This window comes from Leucoraja erinacea, chromosome 3 (genome assembly GCF_028641065.1).
Source record: "Leucoraja erinacea ecotype New England chromosome 3, Leri_hhj_1, whole genome shotgun sequence".
NCBI classification, from domain to species: domain Eukaryota; kingdom Metazoa; phylum Chordata; class Chondrichthyes; order Rajiformes; family Rajidae; genus Leucoraja; species Leucoraja erinaceus.
Window position 1 is genome coordinate 82,620,118 of NC_073379.1, and position 12,346 is coordinate 82,632,463.

Here is a 12,346-nt window from a genome sequence, read left to right on the forward strand (position 1 = left end):
GTTTTCTTTCTTCACACACTATATATTTCACATCTTTCTATCCTTTACTATCTAACTTCTTTTTCTTATGCTCATCTTTTTTCAATGTAACAAAAAAAAAAAAAGAAGTTGTACATAAAATGTATTATGAAAATATATATTAGGCACTTTGGTGCCATATGACTGTGCTTACTTCTAATAAAATAAAATATTAAAAAAAAAAAAAAAAAAAAAAAAAAAAAATGTGCACATTACGGAATTGAATTGTCTCATGGGCCTGGGTTCCAACTGTGGTAATGAATTTCATATTTCACATTTACTTGTGAGACAGGAGTAGGTGGTTCACACCACAGAGTCTATGACACCTATCTCATTTGCCCCATTCTCATCTGCGCCCTTCACCCTAGCATGTCTATCAAATTTACCCAATTCTCCTGACACCTATCTACACTAGAGTAATTTTCTAATAACCGTTTGCTAATCTTTGGGAGTGGGTAAAAAAACAAAGCTCTGGAGGGAAACCCCTACAGTCACAGGAGAAATATGCAAAATTTGTGCATACCAAGATCCAAACTTGAATGCAGAGGTAATAGCACTAGCTGCTGTACTACTGCACTGACCTAAAGGTCAATAGAGTCCCAGATGCATAAAAAGAATAGTGAACTGCAAACAAGAGACAAATACAAAAATGGCTAATGCAGAGAGAAGGTATGAACTAGACTCTGTTAGACGATGAGAGGTTGAGCGAACAATTGCTATCTATGGAGAGGACACAAACAATATGAGATTGGTCTCAATAAATTACGTTGATGGAAATCTAAAATTGCTTTTCAAAATGATCAAGTTTTCATAGAATACATGAGGGAAAACGTCCTAATGCAGTAAAAGTCCAAGACTTAAACCCCCCCCACAAATTTAAGGTAACAAAAAAAGACACAAAAGAAAATGATGTATAAATGATTTGATGTGAGAGGAGGTGCAGAATTCAAAACCTGTGAAGAATTTGCACACGGTAGTAATTTTCCAGCAGGAATTGGAGATAGATGGAAACAAATTGCACATCACCAGCCTTTCCCTGTCACGCCTCATGCCAGTTTTCATCATCTTTACATTCTTGTTCTAAAATTTATAAACATTTTTATTCATTGCTATAACTCATCAACCCATTCAGAAATATTAGTTACTTGATGAAAACTGGTTGTCATAAAGTTAAGGAGTCAGGCCCTTGATGAATACGTTTTCACACAGAGAGTTGTGAATTTGTGGAGCTCCCTGCCACAGAGGGCAGTGGAGGCCAAGTCACTGGATGGATTTAAGAGAGAGTTAGATAGAGCTCTAGGGGCTAGTGGAATCAAGGGATATGGGGAGAAAGCAGGCACGAGTTATTGATTGGGGACGATCAGCCATGACAGTGAATGACGGTGCTGGCACGAAGGGCTGAATGGCCTCCTGCACCTATTTTCTATGTTTATCCCAACTTGCCCATCCTGACCAGAATGCCCCATCTGCACTAGTTGCCCCTGTCTGCATTTGGCCCCTATCCCTCTCAATCTATCCCAAAGATCGTAGAGGGACAAGATAGACCACTCCTTCGAAATTCAATGGGCTGACGTGTAGTACGCAACGGAACGTCACGGCCGCCATTTGTTACAGCGACACTCGACTTCCGGTATTCCACCCGCTGTGATTCAAAGCAAAGATTATAGAGCTCCGCTATAATCTTTGATCCAAAGCAAAGATCCTCAAGTATCTTGTAGCGGGAACAGACCCCTCCTTTGTGTAGTTTCCCTTGCATTGTATTGCTTTAACACACACTGCAAAAAATTAAATTTAACGTATATATATTTAATATATTTATATGAATGTGTGTCTGTGTGTGAGAGGCAAGTTAGAGATAATAGTTTATTCTCATGTATCAGAAGCTACTTTGATTTAAATAATCGCTATTAATTTATTTGTCTTGTAAGATGATATACATAAACCATAAAGGCAATTATATATATAATTATATAGTAATAATATATATATGCATATATATATTTACACACACATATATATACACATACATATATACACACACATATATACACATACATACATACATATACACATACATATCCACACATACAAATACACACATACATATGGATACATTTATATGCATACATACACACATATAAACATATATATACATACATATATACACACATATACATATACATGCATATATATACACATACATATATATTTATACATATGATTAACATGTAGAGGAACCAACGAGAGAGCAGGCTATTTTAGACTGGGTATTGAGTAATGAGGAAGGGTTAGTTAGCAATCTTGTTGTACTGCCCCCTTGGGCAAGAGTGACCATAATATGGTTGAGTTCTTCATTAGGCAGGCAGTGACTAGTGGGGTACCGCAAGGCTCAGTGCTGGGACCCCACCTATTTACAATATATATTAATGATCTGGATGAGGGAATTGAAGGCAATATCTCCAAGTTTGCGGATGACACTAAGCTGGGGGACAGTGTTAGCTGTGAGGAGGATGCTAGGAGACTGCAAGGTGACTTGGATAGGCTGGGTGAGTGGGCAAATGTTTGGCAGATGCAGTATAATGTGGATAAATGTGAGGTTATCCATTTTGGTGGCAAAAACAGGAAAGCAGACTATTATCTAAATGGCGGCCGACTAGGAAAAGGGGAGATGCAGCGAGACCTGGGTGTCATGGTACACCAGTCATTGAAAGTAGGCATGCAGGTGCAGCAGGCAGTGAAGAAAGCGAATGGTATGTTAGCTTTCATAGCGAAAGGATTTGAGTATAGGAGCAGGGAGTTTCTACTGCAGTTGTACAGGGTCTTGGTGAGACCACACCTGGAGTATTGCGTACAGTTTTGGTCTCCAAATCTGAGGAAGGACATTATTGCCATAGAGGGAGTGCAGAGAAAGTTCACCAGACTGATTCCTGGGATGTCAGGACTGTCTTATGAAGAAAGACTGGATACACTTGGTTTATACTCTCTAGAATTTAGGAGATTGAGAGGGGATCTTATAGAAACTTACAAAATTCTTAAGGGGTTGGACAGACTAGATGCAGGAAGATTGCTCCCGATGTTGGGGAAGTCCAGGACAAGGGGTCACAGCTTAAGGATAAGGGGGAAATCCTTTAAAACCGAGATGAGAAGAACCTTTTTCACACAGAGAGTGGTGAATCTCTGGAACTCTCTGCCGCAGAGGGTAGTCGAGGCCAGTTCATTGGCTATATTTAAGAGGGAGTTAGATGTGGCCCTTGTGGCTAAGGGGATCAGAGGGTATGGAGAGAAGGCAGGTACGGGATACTGAGTTGGATGGTCAGCCATGATCATATTGAATGGCGGTGCAGGCTCGAAGGGACGAATGGCCTACTCCTGCACCTAATTTCTATGTTTCTATTATTTTCCAACGATCAATAGATTTACGATCAGTTCCTGTGGATTGGAGGATAGCTAATGCTATCCCACTTTTCAAGAAAGGAGCGAGAGAGAAAATGGGGAATTACAGACCAGTTAGCCTGACTTTGGTGGTGTGAAAGATGCTGGAGTCAATTATTAAAGATGTAATAATGGGGCATTTGGATAGCAGTAAAAGCATTAGTCCAAGTCAACATGGATTTATGATTTTACAATGCATTTAAGCCTCTCCCATTTTTATGAGATGAATTCCTGGAATATGCAGGAAGTTTATTGTAACCTAGTGCTACTTGCCTGAACAATGGATGATATATCACTTAAATGCAATTGTTTTCAGTTGTGTGGAGAGACCTGTATATTGAAAATGTGTTTTGCCTCTAATATGTCAATTTACCTTAAATGTAGAAGAGCTTATTAAAATCTTCTTACAAAGACAATTAAGTATTTTCTATCTATCCTTTTTTGGACCCAAGGCATAGCAGAGCTGCCAACTCTCACGAAGAGGTAAGGGAGGGAGAGATGGAAGGGTGGGAGTGAGGGAAGGGAAGGAGATCGCGAAGAGAGGGGGAGAGAGAGAGAGAGAGAGAGAGAGAGAGAGAGACCGAGAGAAGAGAGGGGAGCGAGAGATCGAGAGGAGGGGAGAGAGAGAGAGAGAAAGAGAGGGAGAAGGGGGGAGAGGGAGAAGGGGGAAGGAGAAGGGGAGAGGGAGAAGGGGAGAGGGAGAGGGAGAAGGGGGACAGGGACAAGGGGGAGAGGGAGAAGGGGAGAAGGGAGAGAGGGGGAAGGGGGGGGGGGGAGAAGGGGAAAAGGGGGGGACAGGGAGAAGGGGGGGGGAGGAGAAGGGGACAGGGACAAGGGGGAGAGGGAGAAGGGGGAAGAGGGAGAGTGGAACGATAGCACATTATAACACGCAGCCGTCCCATTATGACCAAAGATTATAGAGCAGAGCTCCACTAGTATCTTTGATTGCGACCATCGCCGCCGAACTCCCCGACCCACCATTGCACCCAAAGATGATAGAGCAGAGTTATATAATATTTGATTGCACCCTTCTTCACGGCGGGCTTGTGATGTCTTGTATGTATGTGAGTGTTGTTTGCTATGTCCCTATGTTCGAGGAATATAATGGGTAACAGCCGCCCATTCTCGGACTCGAAAAATCTCCTGGTCACTGGACCTGATGTGTCCGCGGGCCATATTGTGCAGACTAATCCCTTACAAAACAAAACCAAAAACGTACAGAAGTGTTAAAATTGTCTTTATTATTGTGGTGAGTAAAGAACTATTAAAAATAAGTCTAAGAACTTTCTAATGTACCGACTAATGTTTCCCAATGGCCGTTGATGGGAGAACAGAAAATACCATTTTCACGACAGAATATCGACTGAAAATAATAAAAATATTTTCTCACCTTTCTTTTTTATTGGGGAACCTAAAGAATGACAGGTTGGGTCGTTTAGATTTACGATTAGAATACTTGATAGCGGAGCAGTGAGATGAAGATTTAGCTGAGGACGCCATTACAGCCCAATAAATGCTTAACAATATGGCGTCGACGGTCACACACGTCATACTACGCGTTTTTCGAGGAGTGGTCTATCTTGTCCCTCTACGATCTTTGATCTATCCTGTCCATGTACTTGTTTAAATGTGTCTTAAATGTTGCGATGTACAGAAGTCCACGTGTACTATTCATCCAGTTACGTAACAGATGAGACAAATTAAATGTTAGATATATCAATTGTGTAAGTGGGCCATTAACTCTGGAACAAATTAGTTTCTGGCTGGGTAATTTCATTCAGATTTGGGTCAAAGATAGTAGTACTTCCTTTTCATTCAGGTCTTAGGTTCCTACTCCTCTCCAGGGTCTTTTACATGCAAACTAAGCGAATACTACAGTGAGAGACTAATATATGTACAGATACGTTTTCGGATGTAGACAAAAATAAATAAATCCTGTGACACTGTTCAACAACTCCATTGAATGTCTTTGATTGGAAAGCACTTTAGGTCATATGAGGATAGGTTGGATTTAATTTCCTTGGAGTGGATGACGTGGAGGGGTCCAACTAAAGGTGCATACAATTATGAGGGGCATAAATAATAATAATAAACTTTATTATGGACTCGAGGTCCAGAAAAGGGGCAACATTACATAAAAAATGCATTGCATATTAAATATCATAAAGTACATATAAAATCTTAGTATATCACTTATAAAAGCATCATTAATTATATTTAAAAAAAAACACAATACATGAGTTAAAAATCCAGATTAAAAGAATGATCAATGTCCTACAACGAGACAACAATACCAGTGTCTCCACAGCTGGGATTTGTAGTGTGTAGTGCTAACCCTTATGTTTGACAAGGCCACAATAATTACATTTTTAGAGTCATTTATCCTGCAAATGAATTTATACATGGGATTTCTTAGGATAGCTTCTAAAGTACTGACTCCTGCAGCCACAAGCATATTACTGTCACTACACCATCTAGGTTGCCTTAGCAGTGTTCTCATGGCATCGTTATATGCCATCTTTAGTCTCTGCAAACTTGTCTTTAAATAGTTCGACCACAGATTGGGTAGATCGTAGGAAACTTTCCCCTTGGCAGAGGTATCTAAAATTAAAAGTGATAAGTTTAGGGTGAGGGGGTTTGAGGGGATGTGAAGAATATTTTTAATGCGCAGGATGACTGGAACTTGGAATGCTTTGTTAGTGTAGTAATCTCATTATGTTGTAAGTAATCTCATAATGTTTAAGCACCCAACTAGCCGAAGCATTGAAGGTCATGGAACAAGTGGCAATAAATGGAATTAACATAGATAGGTATATGATGGACTGCATGAACATGATGGACCAAACAATTTGTTTCTGTAATCTATGATTCCTCAATATTTATGCCAGGAAGTAATTTGATCCAACATGCCCATGCTAGTTTGACAAAAAGCTATCCAGTTTAAATCAACCTTCCACCCGTAACCTGCACAAGTGCACGCCTAAGTACTAATTGAATGGGTGTCTGTCTCAACTGCACTTAGATACAGAGTTCCAAACCCTTGGCATGTCCTTGGTGAAATAATCCTACTATCAATTACTTTAGATCTATGCTCTGTGTTTTTGTTTCTACTGCAAAGGGAAATTGATCAATCTTACTTACTCTTTCAACGCCTCTCAATTTTTAATATCTCAATTTAATCTTCCCTCAGCCGCTTCTGTAGCAGGAAAATCACCCCAGTAAATCCTGTTTCCTCATCTAAAATATTCCAGTGCTGGGATCTCCTTGTATCTCCTCCATGGTCTCTCTGTTGTGCAAGCATATCATTCCTATAAGGTGGTGTCTTGAACTGAATACAGTGTTGAAGATGTGGCCATCATATAGAGTCTGCAACTAGCGTCTGAAGAAGGGTTTCAGCCCGAAACGTTGCCTATTTCCTTCGCTCCATAGATGCTGCTGCACCCGCTGAGTTTCTCCAGCATTTTTGTCTACCTTCGATTTTCCAGCATCTGCAGTTCCTTCTTAAAAACATCATATATAGAGTTCTACATGTCCAAGCTCTTACATTCTATATTGCCTCATTCTATTCTATTCTCTGCAGCTAACAAAATAAAACACCACGCTTACATTTTTAACCACCTTACTAAGAGATAAGTTTTTTTTGCCTTCCATCACAGCGAGGAGGAGATGCGCTGTGATGGATGTCTGTGTAAATTGTGTTGTGTCTTGGGTCTTTTTTTCTTGTATGTATGACTGCAGAAACAACATTTAACTTGAGCCTCTATGAGGTTCAAGTGACAAATAAATTGTATTGTGTATTGTATTGTGTATTGTGTAACATGTTATTTGACCTTGAGCTACCTTGGAACATACATTAAAAGATTTCTCTGTTCCTATAATATCCTTTCTGTACTTCCTCGTCTTGTTGTCAGTAACTAAATTACAGAACCTCACTTTGGATTAAAATCCATTTCCTGCTTTTCTGCCCAATTAACCAGTTTGTCACTTCCCCCCTCACTGTCTACCACGCCACCAATGTTCTGTATAATTTGCAAACTGTGCCACATATTTAAATCTAAATATTTATATTTATTAGAAACAGCAAGAGACAGGACGGAAGCCCATGGAGATCCTTAATGTAAATGCCTTTCCAGTCACAAAGGATCTGCCAGACTTTACCTATGAATGGTGCTACACATGAGCCGCGGAACCAGGGGGGCTGGGGGGGGCTGCACCCCCCCCCCCCCCCATTTTTTTGGCTAGACATGTTTCAATGTCTCCGGCTTTGGACGATGCACTGCAGTGCTCTGAGCAACCTGGTCGTGGATGTTGGAGAGCCGGGGCGGAGGAAGGGATGGAAACAGAAGCAGGGGCAGATGCGGATGGGGAGCCGGGGCTGGCGAGTGTTTGCTGGGCTGGCGAGATGCTCGCTGCAGCTCCGTCCATGAAGCAGCCTCAGTGCAAGAGTCCCAGGCCGTCAGAGGCATCGGAAGCGTTGCGCTGCTGCCGAGAGAGTCTCTGCGCCGAATTCGCCCTGGTGGACCAGGCTGTGGCTCGGTGCATCCTGGAGGGCAACCAGTGGCTGCTGGAAGTAGGTACCAAGCACTGGGTAGAAGCGGTGGAAGATAGTGGCCTTCAAATCGGGGTGGTTGGAGAAAGCATCCTGTTTGCCTGCTAGATTTTCACTTACTGTAACTGCAGGAAAAATGTTCCTGATGTTGGGGGAGTACAGAACCAGGGGTCACAGTTTAAGAATAAGAGGTAGGCCATTTAGGACTAAGATGAGAACAAACTTTCTTCACCGAAAGAGTTGTCAATCTGTGGAATTATCTGCTACAGAAGGCAGTGGAGGCCAATTCACTGGATGTTTTCAAGAGTTAGATTTAGCTCTTGGGGCTAGCGAAATCAAGGGAAATGGGGAGGAAACAGGAAAGGGATACTGATTTTAGATGAACAGCCATGATCATATTGAATGACAGTGCTGGCTCAAAGGGCCGATGGCCTATTCCAGCACCTATTGTCTATGTTTCTATGCTTGAGTATATGGCAATAAAACTCGACCACTTGATTTTGAAGCATTCATGCATGGTGGAGGTATAATGTAGTCATAGAGTCATACAGTGTGAAATCAGGCCTTTCGGCACAACTTGCCCACACCGGCCAACATGTCCCAGCTACGCTACCTGCTTTTGGTCCATATCCCTCCAAAGCTGTCCTATCCATGTATCAGTCTAACTGTTTCTTAAATGTTAGGAAAGTCCCTTCCTCAACTACCTACTCTGGCAGCTTGTTCCATACACCCTTCTTCCATCGAACGTGTCCAAAGACAGGCAGCTCGATTTGTTACTAACACCTATGAGAGAGAAGCGAGTGTCACCAAACTTCTGAATTCTCTGGAGTGGAAGCCTCTCCAAGACAGACGTGAAGCTCACCGTTTGACCTGTTTTTACAAAATGTTAAATGGTCAGCTCGACATAGACTACAAGACCTACACCAAACCCAAACCAATTAGGGGCAGACGAGGGCATTCGATCCAATTTGTGATCCCAGCTACAGACAGATGTGTACAGCAATTCGTTCTTCTCCCGCACAATTAAAGCATGGAATAATCTCCATCCAACTATAGTTACCCAACCCGATGCAACTAAATTTAAAGTAGCTCTTTCTTCCCAATAACCCTTTCTGGCTTAAGCCCTCCCTTCACCACCTCCAGTTTAAATTCTATTTGGAATATTTTGGACCAAGAAACCAAGAACCAAGAACCCACCACCCTTTGTGTGGAAAAGGTTACCCCTCAGATTCCTATGAAATCTTTTCCCCTTCACTTTAAATCTGTCCTCTGGTCCACGATTCACCGACTCTGGGCAAGAGACTCCGTGCATTGAAATGTGTACTTTGAATGCATTTTAGATTTCTCGAAAGTCTTACTTTAAAAAAAGTAATGTTTCCACAAACATATAGCCCCTTTATTAATGTCAAGGTTTGATGATTCTAAATTCAAATCAAAATGAAATATACATCAAAAGGAGAACGCATACTTTAAAAATACTCAGATTTTTTTTCCCTGAGCAAAACATAATTTGTTTGACTTTGCAAAATCAGGTTCAAGTTCAAGTGAGTTTATTGTCATGTGTCACTGATAGGACAATGAAATTCTTGCTTTGCTTCAACACACAGAACATAGTAGGCATTCACTACAAAACAGATAAGTGTGTCCATATAACCATAATATAAATATATACACACCTGAATCAAGAAATGTTATGATTATTTCTTGTCCATTTTTCCAACTACAAACAAAAAATAATAGCACGAAATTATAACACATTTCAAATTTGTTTTGGTCATATTTTCTGTACCGTGGAAGGCACTGGTGTCGATCCGGTGGGGGGGGGGGGATGAGGGATATATCCCCCCACTTTTTGAGGTGGGGGATGGCCTGGATTATTATCCCCCAGTTTTTGGAGGTCGAGCAATAACAAAAATAATAATCACCTGCTCCTATCTCTCATGTAGGCCCTACATTATCTTGAAAATACTTCAAACAAAAAACATTGAAATCATACTTCTACAATGCACTAAAACATGATTTTAATACATCAAATTTCAAAAGGTCGATACCATGGGAGGGGGAGGGGGCACCACACCCTTCCCCCACTTGGTTGCTTCACTCACTCACTGGGTACCCAAAAGGTCAGTGATAACTCAGCCCCCCCCCCACTTTAAAAAATGCTCCACAGCGCCTGCTACAGATAAATGTTCTCTCTTCAATATAAGGATTAACAGTGGTGCTATTGTTGTGTCAGATTGAAATTTGGTAGTAATCAATATGACAATATTGCAGAAAATGGGTTTTAAAACTATTTGGGAAAGCTTATTTATCCAGAATTCTTCTGCAGAACAAACCCGTCACAGAATGCTTGTGGTTTTCCATGTGAAATCTACTCATGCGTACCCAAATCTAGCAAGGCAAATATTTGTTTAAAATTAAGTATGAAACTGAGCTCAAATCGTAGACATTTTCAAAAAGATCATGAGTTTGCGATTTTTATTAGAATTGAGACGTTTGGGAAACTCGCACATTTCGACTTTGATTGTTTGTGTATGTGAGGGAATTTGAAAAACTTTCACTAAACCAAAACATTTTTGTTCACTTTTCCTTCAAATACAGTGGTTGAGAAATCCAGGCCCACAACACGAGAAGCGGACATTGTTTGGTGACATGGTGTGCTTTCTGTTTATAACTCCTCTGGCCACAATCTCGGGGTGGTTGTGTTTACGAGGTGCAGTTGACCATCTACATTTCAGCAGCCGCTTAGAAGCTATTGGACTCATTGCCTTAACTGTTGCACTTTTTACTATTTATCTCTTTTGGACTCTTGTAAGTATAATTTATCTGTTATGCATTGATTATAAATCAATTTGGTAGAGTAGAAACATTTAGCTGTCTATTATATCTGTCCATCCAACAGATAGAAACATTTAATAAAGCAATGAAGTATTCAATTTATTGAAAGTCCTCCCATCTACCCCTAGCTTGATTGTTGCCATTATAGTGCATGATGTATACAAGTAACAATTTCCTACAGTGTTAACGTTAATGATCTGCTTGTTAGTTATTTAATCCACCTCGTACCTAAATGTCAGAGGAAAGTACACAATACTTCACACTTTCCCTCTGAGTTCCATGATGCGTTATAATTCAATGGTTTAATCAGTGCTATTGCTAACTTTGAGTGTATTCAATTAATAATTTAAATTATCCAAATGGCCATGTTGAAAATTGAAGCCAAGCCCATGGACCACTAGTAACATCATATGGAATGGCAGCATAAAGAATTTATTCTGGATTAGAGATAGTTATGCACTTGCTTTTTCCCTACTATTTTGTTGTGGAAATAACTGAAAATTTACTTAACTTATTTTTCCTCTTTTTTAAAATCAGGTTTCATTCCGTTACCACTGTCGATTGTACAATGAGTGGCGTCGAACCAACCAAAGAGTAATATTGCTTATTCCCAAATCATCAGATGCATCGTCTACTCATCAACTGCTTCTTGGTCTACATTCATTGAAAAAAAACTCAGAAGAGACAATAGTGTAATCTGTCAATTTTACAATTCTGTATTTAAAATTCTGATATTTAACCAAAGATACATTTGGTAACCTTTCTTCAGGATATAGCCTGACTTCACAATTTTTTTTTTCAAGCAAATAAGCCACTATATTATAATTTTCTTCTCAGAATTGTGTAAATGGACAATAATTTTGTTTATGTGAAATGGAATGCAAGTGCAGACACAAGTGACTGCAAATGCAGGCATCCTGAGCAAAAAACAATGCTGGAGAAACCCAGCAGGTCAGTCAGCATCTGTGTGGGGAATTGCGAAGACAATGTTTCAGATTGGGTCCCTTCCGGCTGATGGAGTAGAGAGAAGTTGGTAGTGAAATGGTGGGGCAAGATCTGGCAAGTGATAAATGGATACAGCTACGAAAAGGATGAGTGGCACATGAGTCATTAGGGAGATATGTGGTGATCAAACCTGGAAATGGAGACAAAAGGGAGCAGATAGTGGAATCTAATAAGGAAGGAAAATGAGCAGTGAGACATAAAACCAGAGGTAGGGATAGTGGGTGGCAGGGAACAGGGTGGGTGAGGAAGAAAATTGGGGACACAGAGTAGAAGATCAGCAGATGGAGGAGGGTGAAGGGTGATAACCATATAACAATTACAGCACGGAAACAGGCTATCTCGGCCCTACAAGTCCGTGCCGAACAACTTTTTTTCCCCTTAGTCCCACCTGCCTGCACTCATACCATAAGCCTCCATTCCCTTCTCATCCATATGCCTATCCAATTTATTTGTAAATGATACCAATGAACCTGCCTCCACCATTTCCACTGGAAGCTCATTCCA

The 12,346-nt window shown here is 40.7% G+C and overlaps 1 protein-coding gene across 1 annotated transcript in view; it reads left to right on the forward strand.

Annotated features, from left to right (window-relative positions):
• LOC129695783 (E3 ubiquitin-protein ligase MARCHF3-like) overlaps positions 1–12,346 on the forward strand; it is a 69,399-nt gene extending 57,053 nt beyond the window's left edge. Inside the window, exons 4-5 of the mRNA XM_055633087.1 lie at positions 10,601–10,810; positions 11,375–12,346. Coding sequence (XP_055489062.1) covers positions 10,601–10,810; positions 11,375–11,533 — 369 coding nt within the window. The 3' untranslated portion in view covers positions 11,534–12,346. The remainder of the gene's footprint in view (positions 1–10,600; positions 10,811–11,374) is intronic.